This window comes from Mustelus asterias, chromosome 1 (assembly GCF_964213995.1).
Source record: "Mustelus asterias chromosome 1, sMusAst1.hap1.1, whole genome shotgun sequence".
In the NCBI taxonomy this organism is placed as follows: Eukaryota; Metazoa; Chordata; class Chondrichthyes; order Carcharhiniformes; family Triakidae; genus Mustelus; species Mustelus asterias.
The window spans coordinates 75,464,478-75,489,843 of record NC_135801.1 but is presented as its reverse complement, the minus strand read 5'-3'; the positions used below and the strand labels follow the sequence as shown (position 1 = coordinate 75,489,843).

General features: G+C 41.4%; 2 protein-coding genes across 4 annotated transcripts in view; one reads left to right on the top strand and one right to left on the bottom strand.

The window, feature by feature from the left end:
• mad2l1 (MAD2 mitotic arrest deficient-like 1 (yeast)) overlaps positions 1-9,901 on the top strand; it is a 28,783-nt gene extending 18,882 nt beyond the window's left edge. The window contains exons 4-5 of one of the 2 annotated variants that reach the window (XM_078213822.1): positions 4,675-4,778; positions 9,257-9,901. In XM_078213822.1, the coding sequence (XP_078069948.1) occupies positions 4,675-4,778; positions 9,257-9,429 (277 nt within the window). In that variant the 3' untranslated portion in view covers positions 9,430-9,901. The remainder of the gene's footprint in view (positions 1-4,674; positions 4,779-9,256) is intronic. The other variant, XM_078213830.1, reaches the window with a different exon arrangement.
• A 14,315-nt stretch (positions 9,902-24,216) lies between these two features.
• The window catches only part of pde5ab (phosphodiesterase 5A, cGMP-specific, b), a 115,175-nt gene continuing 114,025 nt past the window's right edge, over positions 24,217-25,366 (bottom strand). For both annotated transcript variants that reach the window (XM_078213824.1, XM_078213825.1), the window contains exon 21: positions 24,217-24,789. In XM_078213824.1, the coding sequence (XP_078069950.1) occupies positions 24,676-24,789 (114 nt within the window). In that variant the 3' untranslated portion in view covers positions 24,217-24,675. The remainder of the gene's footprint in view (positions 24,790-25,366) is intronic.

Here is a 25,366-nt window from a genome sequence, read left to right as displayed (position 1 = left end):
CATATACATAGACGATCTGGAGGAGGGGACGAGTGTAGGGTAACAAAGTTTGCGGATGATACAAAGATGAGTGGAAATGCAAATTGCGTGGAGGACACAGAGAGTCTGCAGAGAGATTTGGATAGGCTAAGTGAGTGGCCAAGGAGCTGGCAGATGGAGTATAACGTTGACAAGTGTGAGGTTATCCATTTTGGAAGGAATAATAGTAAAATGGACTATTATTTAAATGGGGAAAAATTACAACACGCTACTGTGCAGAGGGACCTGGGGGTCCTGGTGCATGAATCACAAAAACTCAGTTTGCAGGTGCAGCAGGTGATCAAGAAGGCAAATGGAATGTTGGCCTTTATCGCGAAGGGGATGGAGTATAAAAGCAGGGAGGTCTTGCTGCAACTGTACAAGGTACTGGTGAGGCCGCAACCAGAGTACTGTGTGCAATTTTGATCCCCTTATTTGCGGAAGGATGTATTGGCCTTGGAGAGAAGGTTCACCAGGTTGATACCAGAGATGAGGGGGTTAGCTTATGAGGCGAGATTGAGTAGATTGGGCCTGTACTCGTTGAAGTTTAGAAGGCTGAGGGGAGATCTTAGAGACATATAAGATAATGAAGGGGCTAGACAGGGTAGAGGCAGAGAGATTCTTTCCACTTAGAAAGGAAACGAGAACTAGAAGACGCAGCCTCAAAATAAGGGGGAGTCAGTTTAGGACAGAGTTGAGGAGGAACTTCTCTCAGAGGGTGGTGAATCTCTGGAATTCTCTGCCCATTGAAGCAGTGGAGGCTACCTCGTTAAATATGTTTAAGTCACAGGTAGATAGATTTCTGATCAATAAGGGAATTAAGGGTTATGGGGAGCGGATGGGTAAGTGGAACTAAACCACTATCAGATCAGCCATGATCTTATTGAATGGCGGGGCAGGCTCGAGAGGCTAGATGGCCTACTCCTGCTCCTATTTCTTATGTTCTTATGCTGGAAGTGCCTGATCTACCTGTACAGGTTTTTGGAATTCATTCAATGGCACTTTCTCCAAGCAGAGCAGGAGATGTTCTTTAAGAATAATGAAAACAGAAAATGTTGGTAATACTCAGCAAGCCTGGCAGCATTTGTGGCGAGAGAAACAGAAAATGTTTCAGGTTAATGTGATGAAGAGTTCATAGAATCCCTACAGTGCAGCAGGAGGCCATTCAGCCCATTGAGCCTGCACCAACAATCTCACCCAGGCTCTATCCCCGTAACCTCCTGTATTTACCCTGCTAATCTCCTTGATATCAAGCGACAATTTAGCATGGCCGATCAACCTAACCCACACATCTTTGGTCAGTGGGAGGAAACCCACGCAAACGGTCATCCAAGCGGGAATCGAACCCGGGTGCCTGGGACTGTGAGGCAGCAGTACTAACTACTGTGTTGCTCTTAAAATTGTGTGGTGGGAGAGTAATCTGAATTGGGGTGCAAGATCTCTTGCCTCACCTCACACATTGAACTTACCAAGCCAGCCAGAAGCCATTTCCATACCAGGCTGTAACTGCATCCACAGTTCTTATCAAACTGCTTCTCCTGCTCTGTTACTGCCTGAACCATATTCCTGGTGACTTCCTCACCTGAAACAGGTAACACCTTGCAAGGGTAGTGACTGGCTCGTATCTCAGACCTTCCCAAGGTATTAGCAATGAGTGATTTGCATTCAGCACGTGACCTCGATGGTGAGCTTCTCACCATGGCCTGAAATTCAAATTTCAAAATATTGTCTAAACTATTAACGTTTGGAACACGAGTGGGGAGGTTGGAAGCACAGCTGGCTTGGCAGGACCCGTACGGAGAAAAGAACAGTTAATGCTTCATGTGTAATTTCTCTCTGCATTTCTACATAATTGTTTCAATAGTCATTGCTGACTGCCTTTTTTTAATTTTACATTCTTTGTACTATTAATCTGCAAGTTCTATGTACCGCTTTTCCTGCTATCGTGCTTGCCAAATTATTGCATAATGTATGGACATATAAAGGGTTGTCAAGGTCACAGAGACTTGCCATACCCGCAAATGGAGAGTGTGGGCTCAAAATCACCCTCTGGTTCAGGCTGTTAATTTTAAAGGATAAAGGCTCGTGTATACATATTAGCTACGCATTTCTCACTTCCCATCATGGTCCAGTTAGAACCATAGAAAATTACAGCTTAGAAACAGGCCTTTTGGCCCTTCTTGTCTGTGCCGAACCATTTTTTGCCTAGTCCCACTGACCTGCACTTGGACCATATCCTTCCACACCCCTCTCATCCATGAACCCGTCCCAAGTTTTTCTTAAATGTTTACCACTTTATCCGGCAGCTCATTCCACACTCCCACCACTCTCTGCGTGAAGAAGCCCCCCCTAATATTCCCTTTAAACTTTTCTCATTTCACCCTTAACCCATGCCCTCTGGTTTTTTTCTCCCCTAGCCTCAGTGGAAAAAGCCTGCTTGCATTCACTCTATCTATACCCATCAAAATCTTACACACCTCTATCAAATCTCCCCTCAATCTTCTACGCTCCAGGGAATAAAGTCCCAACCTATTCGATCTCTCTCTGTAACTCAGCTTCTCAAGTCCCGGCAACATCCTTGTGAACCTTCTCTGCACTCTTACAACCTTATTTACATCCTTCCTGTAACTAGGTGACCAAAACTGTACACAATACTCCAAATTCGGCCTCACCAATGCCTTATATAACCTTACCATAACACCCCAACTTTTATACTCTATACTCCGATTTATAAAGGCCAATGTACCAAAGGCACTCTAAGTTGTTTCTTAAAACATTTCCAGGCTTTTCCTGTCACTACTGTACCCATTCTGAGCATTGGTTAAGCTTTGTGTGAAGGAAAGTTGATTGATTTTGGTCCTAAATTTGCCTCTTACAAGATTGAGCATGAATCCTTTTATTCTGTTCAGTTTAGTTTTCAGATTTGCCTTTCCATGCTGTTTATTAAAATAAACTTCGATGAGGTCACCTCATTGATCTTTCAGGACTATAAAACAGTGTTGACAGTGGAGAACAGAAAGAGGAGCCATTACTGGAGGTGTGCTGTCTACTTGGCTGCACCAGGCTGAAATGGAACCATGTTGGACAATGACTTGGTCAACCTTACCAAATAAGGGATAGGTTAGAATGAGGAAGAATGGAGGATAGTACATCGCTATATCAGGTGATGTCATTTATGACTTCAGCTGCGCTGTGAGTAGGGTGGAAGCCAGGCTTGAGGGTCAGAAGTCTGAAGAAGGTCATCAGAAGTTTATCTGTAGACTGAACTCTTTGAGGACAGAATTCTACTACTTTGTGAAGGCAATATAGTGTAAAGAGAATATAGCGGTAATATTGTAAGTAGCATCAATCCTTGCAAGAAAGTGCTGGCTTGTGAAAGATGTGAGGAGGGGGAAAAATGAGCAAATGTGTGACTGAGTTTTAAGAAGGCCAAGAGCACTGACGAGTCACAGAAATGAATATGCAAGTGAAAAACCCCAGAGAGGGGGATAGCCTGAAGGTAGACACCAAAAGACCTTTGATAAGTAGCGCACCGGCAAATGACCCAGTGCAACTAAATGAAGAGCTGAAAGCAAGCAAGACTCAGTTGCGTCCCATCCTTTTGCTTTTAATAAGTTCCTTTGAAGGTTTTTGCAATAACCTACAAGCAAGCAATAACTTACAAGCAAGCCACAGAATAAGTGAGGCAGAGAAGGAAACTGAGATTACATGCCAGAACAAGATTGCTGAAATGGTCACACTAGTAGAAATGCACAAGAACTAACATGACAACATAGTCGATGGAAAACATGCCGAACAGAAACACTAGGTAGAGAAGAAACTTTATCACGCAACCCAAGTACCAGAAATAGAGTACCAGGACCATTTCCTTTGCAAGTGGCAAACTGAGAGTGTGCAAGAATTGTCAGGACATAAGACTGTTGAATTGCAATGACGGTACTTGCACGCAGTGTAGAATAAGGGTGCCTGACAGAGAAAAGGATCAATGGAGACTGACACCGTCTGCTGAGGAAAGTATGTAGTCCATGGTCAGAATTCAGAAAGCAGCAAGCCTGTATGGAAGAATCCTATGCAAGACTATATTTGGAGCAGTGCGTAGTTGAAGCTTTCTCGAAGAAATGCAAGCCTCAAGATCTTTCCAAAGAGCAATTGCTACATCGATTTGCAAATGTTTACTTTGTGTGTATTTGTGTATAATGTTTATTTAGAATGTGGTTTGAGTAAAACAATTTTGATTGCATAAGAAAGTTAAAGGGGAGGGATGTGGTGTCTGCCTCTTTAAGACAGTGTACCTGAAATCTCTCACATGTTGGAATAGACTTTAAGGAAAAATACAAGATTTTGAGTAGGAGAAATAATTAAAACTTTTGGACATCTTTTTATGTATATTATAATGTTACACTTTCTGTCCCAAAGTTGGTACTGACATTTTGAGTAATTTTATTATAATTATGCTTGTTTTAATGTCATGTGAGCTTAAATCCTCGCGGCTGGCTCAAGAGAAACACTTGAAGATGGAACAGTCTTAGCTAACCTCATCAAAATATTCCCATTTGAAAATTAAAGAGCTTCTGTTTTCAATTTTAACAAATAAAGACCAGAAATATTGATTTTGATCGCCAGTACTTTGCTTTTAATACAAATGTCTCATTGCAGCCAGCCAAGAGATAAATCTGAGAAAGCGATTCAAGATGAAATCCGGTCCGTCATTAGACAAATCACTGCCACGGTGACTTTTTTGCCTTTGCTAGATGCTGCATGTAAGTGAATATTTTTAATAGTATCTTGTATAAAATATCAAACAGTGTTAGCGATAATTTTACTTTTCCTCCTTTCTGGTCTCTATATCACACCAAGGACAAAGACCACTGCAACTAACCTGCTTCCAGATCCCATTAATTGCCATTCCATATGACTAGCTACTAGGTGTTGAATGGTAGCAGTGCTCCGTGAATGTTGCATGTTGCTGTTCTATAGGGTATTGCTTAGTTTTTAATTCCTATAAGGGATATCTCTCTTGTTGGCATTTATTGCTCATCTCTTTATTGTCCTTGGACTGAGTGGCTTGCGAAGGCCATTTCAGAGGGCAATTAAAGGTCATATGCATTGCTGTGAGCTTAGATTCACAAGTAGGCCAGACGAGGTAAGGACAGCAGATTTCCTTCCCCAAAAGACATTAGTGATCCAGATGGGCTTTTATGACAGTAGACAATGGTCTCATGGCCATCGTTAGACTTTGAAAGTCTATCTGGACTTTTAATTCCAGATTTTTATTGAACACTTCAGTCCTTACATTTTCAGAACGGGTACAGGACATTCTAGAGGGGGAGGGTGAACAGCCAGTGAACAACGTGGTACAGATTGGTACAAACAACATAGGTTAAAAAAAGGAATGAGGTCCTAAAAGTAGAATACATAGAATCATAGAAACCCTACAGTGCAGAAGGAGGCCATTTGGCCCATCGAGTCTGCACCGACCACAATCCCACCCAGGCCCTACCCCCACATATTTACCCACTAATCTACGCATCTCACGACTCTAAGGGGCAATTTTTAACCTGGCCAATCAACCTAACCCGCACATCTTTGGACTGTGGGAGGAAACCGGAGCACCCGGAGGAAACCCATGTAGACACGAGGAGAATGTGCAAACTCCACACAGACAGTGTCCCGAGCCGGGAATCGAACCCGGGACCCTGGATCTGTGAAGCAGCAGTGCTAACCACTGTGCTACCGTGCCGCAGGGATACAGGGAGCTAGGAAGAAAGTTAAGCAATCGGACCTCAAAGGTAGTGATCTCAGGGTTACTACCTGTGCCACATGCTAGTCAGAGTAGAAATGACAGGATATATCGGTTGAATACGTGACTGAAGAGATGGTGTCGGGGGAAGGTTTCAGATTTCTGAGGCATTGGGACCAGTTCTGGAGGATTGGGAGCAGTTTAGAATTCAGCAAAGAAGGACCAAGGAATTGATTTTTAAAAAGGGAAAAATACAGTATGAAAGTAAGCTTGCAGGGAAGATAAAGACTGACACTAAGAGTTTCTATAGATAAGTGAAGTGAAAGGGGTTGGTAAATGTAGGTCCCCGACAGACAGAAATGTATAATAGGTGGGCAAAGAAATGACTGAGCAACTGCATACATACTTTGGTTCTGTCTTCACAAAAGAGGACAAATCGATACCAGAAATGTTGGAGAATGCAAGATTTAGTGAGGGGAAAGAACTGAGGGCGATCGATATCAGTGGAGAAATGGTGCTGGGAAAATTGATGGGATTGAAGGCAGATAAATCATCAGGGCCTGATAATCTACATCACACAGTATTGAAGGAAGTGGCTCTAAAAATAGTGGATGCATTGGTGGTCATCTTCCAGGATTCTATAGACTCTGGAACAGTCCCTGCAAATTGGAGGGCAGACAATGTCACTCCAATATTCAAAGAGGGAAGTAGAGAGAAAACAAGGAATTATGGACCATAAGCCTAACATCGGTAGTGGGGAAAATTCTCGAATTCAAGAGGGAGCCAGTCGATGCGGTATATTTGGACTTTCAGAAAGCGTTTGACAAAGTCCCACATAAGATTATGCAAGATTAAAGCGCTTGGGATTGGGGAAAGTGTATTGAGATGGATAGAAAACTGGTTGGCAGAGAGGAAACAGAATAGGAATTAATAGGTCCTTTTCAAATTGGCATGCAGTAACTTGTGGGGTGCCACAGGGATCGGTGCTGGGACCCCAGCTATTCACAATATATTCCTGATTTGGATGAGGGAACAAAATGTAGCATTTCAAAGTTTGCAGTGATACCAATTTGGGTGGGAGGGTGAACTGTGACGAGGATGCAGAGATCCTACAGCATGATCTGGACAGATTGAATTGGCAAATCAATGGCAGATACAGTTTAATTTGGATAAATGTGAGCATTTGGAAGCAAAAACAAGAAGGCAGATTACTACCTGAATGGCTGTAAATTTTGAAAGGGGAGCGTGTAACGGGACCTGGGCGTCCTTGTGCACCAGTTGCTGAAGGTAAGCATGCAAGTGCAGCAGGCAGTAAAGAAGGTAAATGGTATGTTGGCCTTCATTGTGGGAGGTTTTGAGTACAGGAGCAGGGATGTGTTGCAACTATACAGGGCCTTGGTGAGGCCACACCGAGAGTATTGTGTGCAGTTTTGGTCTCTTTTTCTGAGGAAGGATATTCTTGCACTCGGGAGTGCAGCAAAGGTTTACCAGGCTGATTCCAGTAATGGCGCGACTGATGTATGAGGAGAGATTGACTAGGTTAGGATTGTTTTCGCTGGAGTTCAGATGAATGAGGAGAGATCTCATTGAGACTTATAAAATTCTAACAGGACTAGACTGGATACATGCAGGGAGGATGTTCCCGATGGTGGGGGAAGTCCAGAACCAGGGGTCACAGACTGAGGATTCAGGGTAGACCATTTAGGATGGAGATGAGAAGACATTTCTTCACCCAAAGTTTGGTGAGCCTGTGGAATTCATTACCACAGGAAGTAGTTGATGTCAAAACATTGAATGTATTCAAGAGTCAGCTAGGCATAGCACTTAGGGCGAATAGGATCATAGGTTATGAGGAGAAAGCAGGATTAGGCTATTAAGTTGGACAATCAGCCATGATAGTTGTGAATGGCGGAGCTGACTGGAATGGCCAAATGGCCTCCTCGTGCTCCTATCTTCTATGTTTATATGAATTCAAATTTCACATATGCCATGGCGGGATTCATATCTGGGTCCTCAGAGCATTAAGATTACTGGTCTAGTGACAATACCACTTCGTCAACATCTCCGTGAATGTGCATGTTTGGTCTTTTTTCTGGACAGCAAAGATGGGGTCAATACTCTGCCAAGTGGAGACTTTACAAATTATTTTATCTCCTGCCCTTCAATGTATGTTATGTATACTCTCTCTGATGTAGTATTTCTCTGTGAGCTCTGCTAGTTTAGGCTAAGATGTTCAAAATTTTGTTCTGTATTTTGTTTCTATTCAAAATTTTACATTTTTACTAGTACGACCTGTTGGGGAGCGTTAACATTTAGAAGAAATCTGAACAATCGGCCGACGAACTATGTCACCTCAATTTTCAAACAGAAACAAACTTTATTGTACATAGGAAACAATACCAAAACCAACAGTTTATAATTACTTGCGCTGTGCAATCTGTTTTTATTTCACCCTCAAAGGATCCCTTCTTATACATTGCAACAATCTTAAAGTTTATTTCTATAATGACCAGTCCAAAAGGCATGCCACAGCTCTCTGAAATTCTCTTCAATGCTCCAACGTTTCAGCTATTCTCCAATGTAATATATCATGGGGATCCTTCCATTAGCCTTTTAGCTAAATGACCCTTTTCTTTAATACCTCATAATTGTGGATGCCGTAGCTCCTTGTTCTGGTTATTGACATTTACCAACTGCCGTCCAAAGCTGACTCTTGCTACCCCCCTTCTGCCACAAGGCTCTGTTAGGCCCACTGTAGACTTTGCTTGAACAATTCTACCAGCTACTTTTTGTTGAAATAAGGACACTCCTTCTGGCTCTGCTAAACTGCTTTCACAATTCTACCCTTGCCCTTTTTAAGATAAGAATTGGTTACCTTTTTAAATGTAATAAACCAAAGCTTGATTTGAATTGCATTTCCATCAGAGTTAATAGTTTTTGAACAGATGCTCACTTTTGCTGCATTTTTTTTCTTTTAATCTTTGTGGGCATCACTGGCTGGGCAAGCATTTATGTCCCATCCCTGAGTTGAGAATCAACCACATTGCTATGTGTGTCTAGAGTCGGGCTAGACCCGGTAACAATGGCAGATTGCCTTCTCCTAAAGGAATAATCAACAATTAATTTTGTTATCGTTCAACTCATAATTGCAATTTTTTTGAAAAAGCTATTTAAATTCCTCCATCTGCTGTGGTAGGATTCAAACCCTAGTCCCGAGAGGAGTACCCTAGGTCTCTGGATTACTAGTGCAGTGACAATACCAATACGTCACTGCCTCCCAATGTAACATGTTGACCTCCAACATGAAAGTCGTATTCCTAAAACTAAAAATTGATATGTTTTTAAGAGTATAACTATGAACCAGATTTTTTTTACCCACCCCATGCCCAACTGCAATGGGGCTTTAGGACTGTTTTGGATGGCTAAGTGACTTTACTTGCCTGTATTTATCTTGTGATCGTATTGACAACCTGTTTTCATTTCTCTCTCTTTTTTCAGGTTCTTTTGATCTCCTAATATACACAGACAAAGACCTGGAGGTGCCAGAAAAGTGGGAAGAATCAGGGCCACAGTTTATTAACAACTCTGAAGAGGTTCGCCTGAGATCTTTCACTACGACCATACATAAAGTGAATAGTATGGTTGCATACAAAAAAATTGATTCTTTTTAATGGGCAACAATGTATAGAATTGTTAGTCTTGTACATAAACTCCCTGTACAAATACTTCACTGCCAATTTATGGGCACTTGAGACTAGCATAGTAAAGTGTCTAGATTTTATTTGTCTGTCTTGTACTTTTTACCTGTGTAAAGCTGCAATTTTCCCTATGGTTGAAGAATTTTATAACTTTGCTTTCCTTGGTGTATAGTTCAAAAATGTTTCAGCAGAATTTTGAGATTTTAGTATTTGCATCAGAAATTTTAGTTCCAATTAACAGATTGTAGATTTTTTAAACGTGAATAAAATCCTTGTGATAATGATTTAGTAAATGCTGTCTTTTCTCAGTGAGGAAATGATCTTTATCTCTTTATTTTGAAGAATAAAATATTCATTCTTTTTCATCTCTAACACATCCAAGTGCTACAGAAGTATAATTTAAATGAGTTTTTCAACTTTTAGACCAATTAAAATTTTACTAACCACTCTGTCCTAAAGGCAAAAGATCAATTTTCCTTGAGTAAAGACTCAAACCATCATTCATCTTTCTGTAATCTGTATAAATTAACTGGCATCAGTTAGCAATACCATCCATTTGTTGTTGGGACTTGAAAATTTATTATACATTATTTTTCAGATACTGAAAGCTGGTTAAACTGAATCTTGTGGGGGGGGGGGAAGTTTTCTAGAAATATATTTTTAACTTCTGTAAAAGCAAAAAGAGGCTCAACACTTTGAAGTACATCAGAAAGCAATTTCTGGTATCTGCAAGTAAACATGAAAATAAGGAACTTGCTGTCTCTTTTGCTTGTTACTCCAAGTTTTGCTAAAATGGTATTTTGCCAATAGATTCAGCATTTATGCACATGAAGGACTTGAAGTTGTGGTATTTGCCCACCAGTTTCCTAACATGCTAGTAAAAGTTAGGGCTTCTGTTAGGCGTAAGTGAATTTTTCATGTGATGAGTCTTGGTGTCAACCAACCCCTCGCTGTGAAATTTTTCATTTTACTAGCATAGAGTCTCAGACCTGCAAAATTCAATTATTGTTGGAGATTTTAAAAGAACGTTTTAATTTTGTCTTTCACTCAATCCCACCTCTCCCTCTTAAATTGGCTTATTCTACATGGTTTTACAATGAATTGAATATTCTAATATCTACCTCTTGCGTAGACTTGGTGTCGGTGAGGATTCTTAAATCACTTTGAAGAAACAGGCACTTGAAGGGAATGTGGTGGATGTTATCTGTGGATTTTGAGTAGTGATTGACAAGGTGCTACATAATGGGGTGGCAGTGGTTAGCACTGCTGCCTCTCAGCGCCAGGGACCCGGGTTCAATTCCCGACTTGGGTCACTGTGCGGAATCTGTGCATTCTCCCAATGTCTGCGTCAGTTTCCTCCAGGTACTCCAGTTGCCTCCCACAGTCTGAAAGACATGCTGGTTAGGTGCATTGGCCAAGTGAAAATTCTCCCTCTGTGTACCCGAACAGGTGACTAGGGGATTTTCGCAGTAACTTCATTGCAGTTTTAATTTAAGCCTACTTGTGACAATAAATAAAATTAAAATAAAAGGCTGATTAACAAAATTGAGGCTTGTGGAATAAGAGGGATAAATTGAATTTTCAAAAAAAAGCTTAAGGACATAAAGCAGTGAGTTATGGTAGTTTTTTTAGACTGTAGGATAGGCAGTAGTGTTCTGCAAAAGTGTTAGGACCACTTTTTTGCTCTTGTGTGAATGACTTGGATCCTGAAGTAAGGTGTAAAATGTCAAAACTTCGCCACTTAACTAAATTTAGAGGAGTGACAAACAATGAGGCTGACATGAATGACCTGGGACAGGATACAGATCCATAAAATCACTAACATGCAGAAGGAGGCCATTCGGACAATTCTTACCAAATCTCTCAAAGAGCATCTTACAAGGCTTCCCACTCCCATCCCTGTAAGCCCATGCATATGCCATTGCTAATCCACCTAACCCGCACATCCTGGATACTAAGGGATAATTTAGCATAGTCAATCAACCTAACCTGCACATCTTTGGACTGTGGGAGGAAACCAGAGCGCCCAGAGGAAACCCGTGTATACATGGAGACACTGTGCAAACTCCACAGTCACCCAAGGTCAAAATAGGCTAGGCTAACAGTAGGGTTTTGAAGGTTAAGTCTCAGTAGATTGCAAAGTTTCTTGTAGCCAAATATCTAGGAGGTTGGTTCTCGGGTTAACTTTGAAACTGGAACAGGTTAAGTACTTTGGCTTGATGATTTGCAATGAATTTGAGTCTGGTTCTCAGACTGGTTAATGATTGAGGGATATGCAGGGTCTGAGCGTAGCAATTATGTTGCCTCTGCAATCACCTTTGATCACATGACTGCGGGACGCCTTGTCCAATTTAATTTGCATGGGAGAGACTATTGTGCCACAAAGGGGGATTGATCATGGTTATTGAGTTGCAATTTTCCTCTTTGCTTGCTTGTGTTTCATATTGGACACTCCATAATCTTTAGATGTTGGCCCATCTAATGTCCACATTTAATAAGCATTCACAGGAGACTTGGTACTGTTGTAATCCAAAAGTCACATGAATTCTGACAGCTATCTGAACAGCCTGTTTGTATCCAATTTTTAAGAGTTGACTGAAAGTTCATATTATGACATGCCTGTTCTGGGCCTGATATGCCTCTGCTGTACAGAGGAATAAAGTGCTTGATGACTTCTTTTAAACGTAGCTTTCCTGTGAAGGAGAGAAAACATACATTCTGGCATTCACACAGGAATCTAGCACCTTAGTTTTCCTCGTCTGTTGCATTCCCTTGCTGTCTTATACTCTGTGTCAGAGAGAGCATTATTCTTCTCAACAATGTGTGCAATCTCTCAAATTAAAAAGCTTTAAGAATAAGCTCCATTGGAACAGATTGGCATTGCTCACTTTAACTTTTTCTAGGATCGTTAGAGGATTCTGTTCCATGTATATTAAAATCTCTCCATGCTGATTGCTAAAATGCTGGAGAGCGAACAAAAGGCCTACTGTTTCTTTCTCAACTGCGGAATCCTTTTCATGTTTGTTTAGCTTTTCTGAGAAATAGCTAATCAGGGTTCAATTCCAGAGTCATCTGCTTGGCATAGGACTACTTCCTCTTTATTGCTTCAAGACTTACTGAAGTTTGGGTCAGCTAGTACTGGTTCACTTCTCAAAAATGCTTTTTATTTGTCAAAAGTCTTTTGGCACGCCTCTGACTACACTATCTTTAGTGACTGTTTAAATCAATTAATGGTGTGGTTGGGAAGTGCAATTGTTTGGAACAAACTTGCAGTACAACCTGCACATTCCTGGTCAATTTTCCCAATCATAAAATAATTCTGCAATTTCTGGGAATTAACCAGAATGGTTATCACTTATTTTGTTTTGCTGAAACAGGCGCATTGTTATGTATGCGTTCTTTGTGTGGAATTTTCCTGTCCTGACTGCCATGGGAATCGTAGCAGGTGGGACACGGATCATGCAAAGATCTGTTCACCTCGGGTAGGATTTTGCGGTCTTGGGGTGAGCGTGGCTGGAAAGAAAAGGGCCCTGTGTATTGATATATGTAGCTTCCTACTACAAGTCCAATTGGTTCTCAGCATAATTTTTAGCGCACTGAGAATTATTTGGCAAATGTTGTCCAATCGCAGAATCACATCGATTGTTGGACGCTAAGTTTTGAGTTTTGAAAGCATAGGTTGGTTGGGTATGGTTTGTACCTTGCCAATTGCAAACAGTGGAAGAGACATGCTTCTTGATATGGTCTGCCAGGGTTTGGGACCTATAGCCTACATACCTAGCATCAGATTGGCACTGAAATCCATATCTACCACTACTCATTTGTGTGATAGGCAGAAAATCCTTTTGGTTTGATGGCAGTATCCTGTTGTGCATTTTTCAGGATAACTCCTCTACCAATCAACATTCTCTTCTCATACAGTATAAAATTGTTATTCCCATGACATTACTCTTGCAATTGTTCTGATGAGTGCAAAGTGAAAAACTTTGATAAAATGTCTTTTGTTCAAGCAATATTCCCATTAAATAATTCAGCAGCAAGCTTTCATGAGTATAAAATAAAGGTTATTTATCCTCACGCAACCCAAATTACCACAATGTCACTCACACACTTAGACTCGCATATGCACGCACACAAAATGATTGGATACAGATAAAGAATAGTGCACTTTTACAGATTACCATTACTTCAATCTCTGGTTTACAATTTGAGGTCTCCATTGTGGCAGGCCTACAGTTTCTTCAAAAGTGTGATGATTTCAAAGTTGAAATGAGGGTATGTAAAACACAAAGGATTCACAGCAGTTGGGAGGTTTTTTGGAGCCAAACATGTAGGAGGTTGGCTTTTAGGTGAACTTTGAAAGTGGAACATGTTAAATATTTCGACTGCCTGGTGACTTGCAGCTAGTTTGTTTGGTTCCCAGACATGCTGATATCTGATGCTTTTGCTAGATCTATCGTACCCTGGGTTGGTAAGTCCCTGAAACCAGATTTGACCACATGCCCACTGAGTTACCATGTTTCAGGTCCACCCAGTTTTGTTTGAATGGGAGAGGCCATTATGATACAACGGAAAGGTAATCGTGGCCATTGAATTTTGATCTTCCCTTTTGTCCAGCATGAAACATGGAGACAGGCTATAGTCTTTAGATGTTGGTCTATCCTTAAACAATGAAATGTATTTGAATTCCACAAAAACCTGTGAGGCACCCTCACCTATGTCCATGTTTAATTAAATATTCACTGGAGACTTGATACTGTCTGTTAACCAAATGCCAAAAATCATATGTTCTGTGGCAGACATCTTAACACTGTGTGTCCAATATTTAGAAGTATTGACTGAAAGGTCATATGACATTACAGTACTGGGCATCACAGCAGGTTCAGATAAGGTAGATTAGGAAAATCTCTTCCCATAAGCTGATGTTGCAGGGACTAGGGGGACACAGATTTAAGGTTTTGGGCAAGAGATGCAGTGGGAATGTTAGCGAGAACCTTTATTGTGCAGCAAGTGGCAATAGCCTGGAATGATTGGGGAAATTGTTGAATAGTACCCTGGCACTGCCAAGTTGGCAATGCCAGGTTACCATATTGGCAGTGCCAATGGAGGGGTCCTGAAAGAGGGGTCTGTGAGGGCAGGGAGCTTGAGGGAAGCCTGAAGGGGTCCTATGGTGACCCCATAGTGGGGCAGTATGTCATTCACTTGGGGTGTGGGGGGGGATGCTGGTACCGGCAAGCAGAGTGTGGTCTTAGCTGACGAGTCGGAGGGAAGGGTGTGTAGGGTTGTGTGGAGATCCCGTTCACCAAGGAGTCAGCCTTGCTGGCATCTTTAGCTTCCCACTCCAAAAAAAAATTCTAAGTGTTGGGGAATTCCGTGAGAGTCTCCTCGGGCTCTGAAGAAATTTCTAAGTGTGGTTGAACTGCAAACTAAATTGCACTGACCCTCAGTTATGAATGTACAAGTTAGGATAGTGCATCCCTTAAAGAGAAACTACCAGATGACATTGTGCTGCACTTAATCTTTCTTTAGTGGTAGAGAACACAGAGCTGAGAGGTGTGTTGAAGTCCACTTGACAATTTGTTGCAGTGGATGTTATAGCACATATGGGTGTTTGAAAGAGTGGCTATTGAGTCCAGGGCATAGGGTGCACTGAGCAAGTGGAACTGTTTTGTTTTGGATAGTATTGAGTTTCAGAAGCTCAGGCAAGTGGTGTGTATCGCACCACACTGGAGCCTTCTGATGGTAAAATAAAGTAGCAACCTCATTTCTGAGCTTGTTATTTTATTATTGCTTTATGTTTGCTACTCTGAATTCAAAGTTGGCAACTCGGTGGCACAGTGGTTGGGCAGCACAGTGGTTAGCACTGCTGTCTCACAGCACCAGGGACCCAGGTTCAATTCCTGGCTTTGGATCACTGTCTATGTGGAGTTTGCACGTTCTCCTCATGTCTGCGTGGGTTTCCTCTGGGTGCTCCGGTTTCCTCCCACACTCCAAAGATATGCAGGTTAGGTGGATTGGCCATGTTAAATTGCCTCTTAGTTTCAGGGGATTGAAGAGTAAATACGTGGGGTTATGGGGATATGGTCATGGTGGGATTGTGGTTAGTGCAGACTCGATGGGCCGAATGGCTGCCTCCTGCACTGTAGGGCTTCTATGGATTCTCTGAATTCTAATCATCTGATAGTTCAACATTTTTAGCACCAAATCTCCATCATTTTGCTGTTATTTATATTACTCAACTGGACAACTCAAACTTAACACAATGTTTGCTTTGAATTATTGGGATTTGCCTTCAGTAATAGGCCCATAGATTCTGCAATATATTTGCGGTAGGGTGAAAGAGCACCTTCAGAAGTGAAGTAAACTTGTGGTAGGAGAGCATTAGAATCTTTGCAGAATTTTATGGATGTAACACTTCATTTGTAATTAACTTTTAAAATAAGCCACTAGGTGGTGTTGTCCTGATGCTCTGGGTTAGGTACAAATACTTTATAAATAGATGCAGTCGGGGAATTACTTTATAATGGTACCATTTAAATGAGAACCATTTAAACATGCCACACAGGGATCCTTAAATCGGGCTGATACAGTAGTTCTGATTTTACAATCCCACAAGTATTGGGGCTGTGCCCTCCTGCATGGTGAGGGAGGAGGAACAGGGCCACATGGAATTTTGTGGGGTCCATTGCTTTCCCTCTGCCCCCACTCGATCGCCATAGGAAGGCAAGGTTGCAAGCTGACTGGCTGTCAAATCTGACCAACCACCAACACTTAAAAGTGTTTACTTCAAGATTTTTTACCATCATAAATCAGCATTTCCCCTCTGAAGCAATGAGGGCAAACCTTTCAGAGTAGAAGTTCAGGATAGCCAGCTCTGAGAGATGGAGCAAAGGAGGGTAATTCTGGGGCAGAGGACCATCCTTCAGCAAGGATAGTAGCAAAATTACCTGCAAGGAGATGCTGAGGCAGAACAAAGCTGCATTGCTGGTCTGGTGGGCCTGAGAGTCAATGTGTAGATGGTTTTCAGATGTTACCTGAGGTTTATAATATTGTTATGCACTGAGACTGTATCTGAGAGAGACCAGGGCAGTGTGCAAGAGCACTGCACGCAGCAACTGCAAAAGGCTGTGTCATTTTGTCTTTTGGGAACCAGGAGGCTGTAAAGTCTTGAAAAGCTTTGCAGCCTGATTCCAAAACTTCAGCTGTAAATAAATGTGACCTCCTGGTACAGAAGCCATAAATGCCTAACTTCATGACTTGCTGAACTTTCATCTCTTCGAGGGAATCCTGTGATGATCCCAATACCTGACTTCAGCTATATTGGACTACTATTCAAATATGGGAAAAAAATCCTCTTTACTGGGCACACACCTACTGATCTCTCACGACAAGATAAACAAGTGAACTCTCAACTATTCTTATGGTTTAACATTTGTTGAAATGCACTATCTTCATTCATTGCATCTTTCTTGAGTGTGTGGCATGTGAATGATGTAGCATTAAGAATCCACAAAAGTCTGTTGCTGTTTCTTTAAATTCACTACATGCTGAACGACTTTTAGAAACATACTTACCTACCTTTTCAAAAACACCACTGATTACAATCAGAAGGGAAGGAATATAGGGTCTCAGTTCATCTCTCCTATACCCGTAACAGAATAAATGATCTGCAGACAATGTCACCTAAATCTGATTCATTGTATTAACGTAAGCATTCCAAATATCTATTATATTCTAGTAGATTGACCTTGGGTAGAATTTCTCTTTTAAAAGCCCCACTAACAAACATGACAAGGATAGAATCAGAAAAATGGAATGCGATCTGTGTTAAATACTTCTGCAATCTTTATTATTCAAATAGCCCTTCCAATAATATCACACGATTTAGCATTAGCAAAAAGGCTGCACAAACTGTGAAGGATAAAATACATATAACGTCTCTTTATTGAGAATAATTTCTATTGTGGTTGCTAAGTGACAAACATCACAGCATTCAATCAAAAATGTGCAAAAACATTCAAGCCAGTTCTTTAAAAAATCATCTGTGTGGTGTCAAAGCAATATAACTAAAACCGTGATTGATATACTAATAGCCCACACAGAGGTTAGGCATGCATTACACATCACTCAATGTTTAGCACAAACCTTGGTGGTATTGCTACTTGACTACTATTTAAGGGATGAGTTTTTAAAATCAGCCCTCGTGTTTCTTTTTTGTATATACAGGCCCTGCTAATGCATGGGATATCATTCTACAGGGATTACATGTGCCCACCCCACTCCCCATCACCACAGCCTACCAGTGTGCCCCTGCCACAGAATGTGGGATAGGCAAAAGGGCACCTAATTACCATTATAGGGTTGTTCTTTGCCCAGAATCCTATTAGTAGCCACCAACTCACAGATGTCCGAAGCCCTGATACCTGCTGGCATCCAGCCTTGTGAGTTTGGTCCCCTCAAAAAAAGAGATGAACAGAACCTTTATTTCTAAAATCCTTTCTTCAGACTTGGGGCTGCCTCCTGGGACTGAACACCTGGTCCAGACAGATGGAGTCCACTTCTGCCAACTTCATGAGCAGTTATGTTACATCTGACTGTGTCAGTCTTCAGGGTCCCACTGGAGCTGCAAAGTAGCAACATGCAGTGAAAGAAGGCTCCTCACAATCCTCCTGAATTAGGCATTGAAGGGGGGTTGCGCCTTAACCAAGAATCCAAGTGAACTATGAGATCTGGCCTCTCCCAGTTCCAGCCCATTTTCTGCACCTTCTCCTGCCCAGAAAGGAAAATGAGTAAAACTTGTCCAAATTTATCTGGTATACCTTAAAATGGAATTGCAGTATTACTGGTAGTGATTTTTATTGGGATTTGAAATTTTTGAACTCGCTTTTCCTAGCCACAGCCAGAGTCCATTGGAAGGTACGTGCATGTTTATGGCCTTTATCCATTACTACATTTGCTTATGGCAAACTTAAATAAACATAGTTTCACGTTGTATGCCACTGCAAGTATTATCAAGTTTGTGCGGTACCCTCTGGTCCTCTGCTACCTCATCCTACTGTCTGTTCATCATATGTGATCCTAGATAATGAAGGTTTGCAGAATTTTTGACTATGAAAGTCTTCAAAGCTGAACTGTACACTGTCGTCATTTGGCACCTAGATGCACTCACTTTCTCATAGGGACTATCAGGAATGGAGACAATTCCTTATGTTTCCTTCTTCCTTTTCCAACACCATGGAAATCAGCAGTAAAACACAACTACTGCCCGAGCTAATTCAACATACAGCAGGATTTATCTGACCACTGCTACATTTGGAGATGTCATTACCCACTAGGCTACCTAAAGGAACTTAGGATATTGTTGTGGCAGCATGAGGTTTACGTGTTAGTAGCTTGTTCAAACTTTCAGCATTCCACATTCGAGAAAGACAACAAACAATATGAAGTAGCAGGTGAGGAAGGAGCAGGAAGGCTATATTCAGCGTGTCTCTAGTAATGATAAGTTATCTTAGCCTCTTCTCAAAATAAATACAAAAGAACCATACCTAAAGCGAATTCTGGGAACAGTTTAGATTTTTAAAAATTTGTTCTTGCGACGTGGGTGTCACTGAGAACTTATTGCCCATTCCTGGATGCTGTGAGAAGATGGTGTTGCACCTTTTCCTGAAACCATTGTAGTATCAGTGGCAGCAGTAGTGGTAGACTCCTCGTTTGCGAATGTCAAAACTGTGATTTCAAAGGGTACACTTTTATAGATAAAATAATTTGACAATAGTGGAGAAAGGGTGCATGCTGTTGCTCCCACTCTCAGTTGTTTTTATATGGTCCCAGAGGCAAGGAAAATACAAGATGTCTGGATAACTTGGCAGCGAGAGTTTTAACAACACCAGGTTAAAGTCCAACAGGTTTATTTGGTAGCAAATGCCATTAGCTTTCGGAGTGCTGTTCCTTCATCAGATGGAGTGGATCCACTCCATCTGATGAGGGAGCAGCGCTCCGAAAGCTAATGGAATTTGCTACCAAATAAACCTGTTGGACTTTAACCTGGTGTTGTTAAAACTCTTACTGTGTTTACCCCAGTCCAACGCCGGCATCTCCACATCATAACTTGGCAGCTGCAGGGGATGGCTAGCACAGTGTGTTTCTCTGCTTTTGCCTTTTTACTACAGTCCACCGAGGGTTGGTCATCATGACTTATGTCATGATATCATTATGGGCCAAGGGCAAGGTGGGGTGCTGAGGTTGGGATAGGCTCCAACAACTGCCAATAAAGGGATTGAACACATGCTGTTGGCACTATTTTGTGCCACTCTCTTAGCCAACTGAGTTAACTGACCCCCTCTGCTGGCAGCGGTGCTTCCTTGATGGAATTAGGTAAAGAATTCTAAGAAACCGCCTTAGCAACAATGAAAGAACAACAATATAAGTTCGGATGATATGTAACTTGGAGGGGAATTTGGAGGTGACGATGTTCCCATGACATTGCTGTTCACTCTTTTTCAGTTGGTGGCGATGCTGTTTAATCATCTTGGTCAGTTATTGTAGTGTATCCCATAGATTGCACGTACTACAGTGACAGTGCACTGGTGTTGGGGGAAGGTGTGGGCACTAATCAAGCAAAATGTTTTAACTTAGATGTTTATGGGTTTTGAGTGTTGTTGGAAAGGCTTGTGGTAAGCACTGTATCAAACTCCAAACGTGAGCTTTGTAGATGAAAAGAGAGGATTTGGGCTATTGGGAAATAAGCTAGTCTTGAGCACTCAGATTCTGCTCTGTGTTTGTAGCCACATTTGACTTTGACAGCTCCTGTTAAGTTTCTAGTCAATGGTGACTCCTGAGATACTGATGGGTAACTCAGCAACTGTACTGCTGTTAAAGCTCAGGGATGGGGTTGAGAGTGATGGAATAGTCATTGGACAGAATTTTCCCAAAACTGCACAGAGTGCTGAATCAGGCAGGAAAAGCTGTGTGAAACTTGCTGGTTTCCACAGCTTCCTTTTGTAGCCTGATCAATACAGCACCCTGTGCAATTTCAAAGTGGTGGCGAGGGCGCTGGAGGAGGCAGGGATTAAACTCACCGGTAAAGCTGGGACTTCAATTAAAATTGAAGACCCTCCTCTCCCGGGACATTGTGACCTCTAGCATACAAGGGGAAGACCCCAACCTCCAACACAGAGCGACAACCCCTCCCCTCACCACTCAATGGTCAGATCACCACCCCACCCCACCCCCCACTCCACCCCCACCCTAAATCACACACCCGAACTCCCCCCACCATCTTCACTGGTATTCGACCATCCCCCATTCTAAGTGAGGGCATGTGGAAGGGGTTATCCAACACCCCCAGAAGCAATGGCGTTAAGCCCTTTAGTAATATTAAAATATAAATTCATGGTAATCAGGTTCACTCCCAAAAGGGGCATCATCAATGGGAGATGGGGAAGATCTCAAATTATGATCTCGCCACCACGATTCCCGTTATAGCCCCCTCAAGAGTTAGCAGCCATAACGGGATTTATGCTCACGGTGAACAGGTCCTGAAAATTGCAGCCATTGTCTCACATTTGTATGATGCAACTCTTCTTTGCCACTTGCTAGCCCAAACATTGGATTTTGTCCACATCCAGCTGTAAGATAGCATGGGCTACTTGATTAAACAGAGTTGTGAATGGAGTTCAAAAATCAGTGAGCAACTCCACCGCTATCCCTACAACTGAGGGGATGAAAATGGTTGGGCCAAAGATGCTTACCTGAGAAATTGCTATGGCAATGACTTGTTCTGTGTTGACTGCCCTGCAACAACTATGACTATTTTAATTTGTGACAATGTTTAATTCCAGCCACTGGCAGCTTTTCCCTGTCTTTTTTTTCCTCATATTTATCAATTGTTTCCATGTTTCGTCAAGACTGGGATGAGATTTGGTGCCAGTTGGGGCCAGTTAATCACAACTGAATGCAAATCTATGAGCAGCTTTTTGATGACTGGGTATTGCCTGATAGCACAACTGATGACATCTTCCATCAATTTTTTTGGTGACAAGCAGGAAGAAAATGTTTTGGCAATTGGCCAGGTGGATTTGTCTACTTATTGTGAATCAGGCACTTTGTTGGGAAGGTGTTACTGTTGTCGAACAGCTTGACTAGGGGTGACTGGCTGTTGCTACAGGCCTGCAGCCAGAGTGTTTTATTTGTTATTAGGACCCACAGCCTTTACTATGTCCAAGTGGACTCAGTGACTTCCTAATCTCATGTGGAGTGAACTGAATTGGATGATGGTGGGGCACCTAGGAGGAAACTGAGTAGGGTCTTTGTCTCGACAATTTTGCCAGAAGACATTAGCAAACATTTAAATGTTTGCTCTTGCACTCATATTGGCTTCACCATGGTTGAGGATAGAGATGTTCACAAAGTCTCATGATGATTCCAAGTCCTTTTACTTTGTAGCTAATCTAACGTGGGTCTTCACGTATTTCATGAAGGCAAGGGATACTAATTGGTAAAAGGAACACAATCGCAATTCAGACATCTAATGCTGGCATTACGTATTCTTATGTCAGTTAGAGCATAAACGGCTATTAAATGAAGCTCTATCAATCCCAACAATATGCCATTACCCCAATTTTGGTCATTCTTGTAGCCTTATTGAGAATTCCAGTTTAAAGTTGCACTAGGAACAATTTCATGCTATAGAACCATGGTTATATTATAATTAAAATGCAGAACAAGCCTTCAACCTATATTCTAAGCTGTGGAGATGGGAAGACTGTGCTAATCCATTGCACCATAATTCTATATTGAAACTTAGAAGTTACAATACTCACAATATTTGTAAACAATCTAGTGCAATAAAACAAATAATTAAACTACATTCTATTGAATTGGTAAGCGAACAATTTAGCATTATGAATCTGAATGATCTGCCACTGATGTTACTAAAATGTTTGTCAGGTACTGACATCACTGTAGTGATGTCACTGTAGTGTCCTGGTCATGCAGGTAGTATACATTTGTTTGACAACCTGTGATAATAATTTATGAAAATAACTACCTTCATGTTTCCTATCAGAGCAACTTGTTTATATGCTACAGCTTTAAGACTGCACAGCTATTTGATCACAATGTTTGACAATAAATTCAGACTCAATTGAAGATGACCTCATGAGGCATTTCAAAGTTTCTAGCCAATCTCCCCTTCAAAGTAACACCAACAACAGAGTTCTCCGCCTGTCAGCAATGATTTCAGAATCAGTTGTTTCTTAGTAATGAATTGAGAAAGCTGTAAAGAACCAGAAAAGCAATGAAGCCGTTAAATTGACAACTGAAATGTGATCAAATAACATCAGGTAATTTCACCAGCACTGTATAGGGAAACTGAAAACAGTGCGTCAGTTGAAAGCTGTCACATCATTAAAGTTGTTTTGCTTACCTCGAATTTCTCTGTATAGTTAATGAGGTTTTCATCATTAATTCAATTTACAGACATTTATTAATTCCCCACCAGTGTTTAACATAATCAGGAGAATCTGTCCAGTGCTGCTACTTTCTGAACTTGGCTGAATTGTACACTTGAAATGCATGGGTCATCTCGGTTATAAATCATACCTGTGAATTCAGTTCCTGTCACATATCTAAGGTCAATGGTCCAGCAATACCTTCATTGCTAATCCTCCAGATAAAACATCATCAGGACTTTTACATTTCAGTCTAATATTAACAGGCTACCATCTTAAACAGCATTCTCAATGTTGTTCTTGGAAGACTCATGACATTATCTACATTTTGATATTGTTCTTTTCATTCTTTAAATGAAAGAGTATGTCATGTAACAAGAATAATTTTAATGAGTGTCTCTTCATTCCTACCTTCCTACCTTGACATATCTTTTGTCTCCCCCAAAGTGAAATACCAACTAGGAAAGATGGCTTTACGCATTATGGATTGAATAAGTTAATGGAAACTGTCCCAATATTATGATGCTACATGCCTTACTTAAGAGGACTAGGCCCTTATGACTTTTAGCATTGACAAACTGAACTAATTTCTGTAATATGTACAGCCACATAATTAAAAATAGTTACAATGTAGACAATCTAATTTTCTAAACTATACCTTGAAGATCAAAAGAACAGTGGCCGCTACGACAATGCAGTACCAAAGTGATTAGTTATTAGGGTCATTCTATTTACAAAACAAATGGGTAAAATCACTAATCTCACAATCACAGTGGGAAGCCACAGTTGAAAGGAGCATGGGTTGTAAATAAGGCCTCAACACTGGGAGCACCAAACTCTCAATGTAATCATTACTACCTCTGTCAGAACTTATCATATATAACCAATTATAACATTCAAAAACTGTGCAAAAACACCTCTTCCAATGCTACCATATACAAATATCTGTAAAATACGTTGTTAATGGTCTCTTGCTACTGTCCTGTATTCCTATCATCAATACACTGAAATATGTGTACTTTGAAATCTAAAGCATTCTACTCCATTTAAAAAATACTGACAATGCTGCAAAATATATCAGATTCATCTATACAAGATTAGACTGCCACTGTCCCTTGTTTTAAAATCGAAAGGCAAATCTCATTTTTGCGTAAATAAATAAAATGTAAGTGTGCTCAGTGGAAGCCGTATCATTCTTCTTAGTACATGGATCAGCGAAAGAGGAATTATGTACTTATTCAGGGATAACCCACATCCTAGGCCATCCTGAAAGTTTGTATGAGTCACATTTAGCTAGGAGAGAATATGTCAGGTCATAATGATGTATTATTGAATAATTATTAACCGATGCGTTTACATTTGGCCCACACGTCTAAAAGAAAGCGTGAGAAACATGTCTTCTACATAGAAATATCAATACATCAGGGGGATGTGAGACCACGGGATCCTTTAAGCTGCAGGCCTAGACTGTCCTTTTCCTTCCCTGATTGCTATTAACAAATAGCAGATACATTCAGCAAGAGGTTGTCTTATGATCTGTGAAAATGTGATAATAATTAAACCAAAAATGATCGCTTGTCAAAGTGGGCTTGGAAAAGAGCCCCTCCAGTGAGGAGCTAATGGTTCTTATTTTACTGAGCTACCGAAAAATGTTTACTACATTTTAGAGACAATTGGCAGACAAGCTAGCTAGTGAGCTCCAGGTTCACCCTACAAAAGCCCTGCGTTCTCAGCAGTCTGCCAGGTAAATCAACAAGCCCCATATACATCACTTCTTTTCTCCATTCACCAGTTTTTGTGCTGCTAGTATTTCCCAGTTCTTCCGATTATTCCTGCAGCCTTCGAGCAATGGGAGACACGCTTCAGATATTCTGGATAGAGCCTAGAAGCAACAGGTTTGAAAAAAAAGGAGGTAAATAAAGGTCACAAATTGGCAATGTACACTAATTTAAAGTTTATTTATTAGTCACGAGTAGGCTTTCATTAACACAGAAATGAAGTTACTGTGAAAATCCCCTAGTCGCCACACTCCAGCGCCTGTTCGGGTACTTTGAGGGAGAATTTAGCATGACCGATGCACCTAACCGGCACATCTTTCAGACTGTGGAAGGAAACTGGAGCACTCGGAGGAAACTCATGCAGACACAGGGAGAACGTGCAGAGTCCACACAGACAGTGACCCAAGCCGGAATCAGACCCTGGTCCCTGGTGCTGTGAGGCAGCAGTGCTAACCACTGGGCCACCGTGCCGCCCTTTCCATTAACGGAAGAGATTATTTTGCACAATAATTTACATATTGGTTGGATTTTCCTGCGAATTCCAGTGGGATGTACGAGACCCCGATATCAGGACCAATTCGGGGTCCTGTGCCCACAGTGGCCAACCAGAAGACCAAAAGCACAATCCTCCGGGACATAGCCTCCTAATTGGTCACCTCTGCTCTTGCCATCATAATAAAG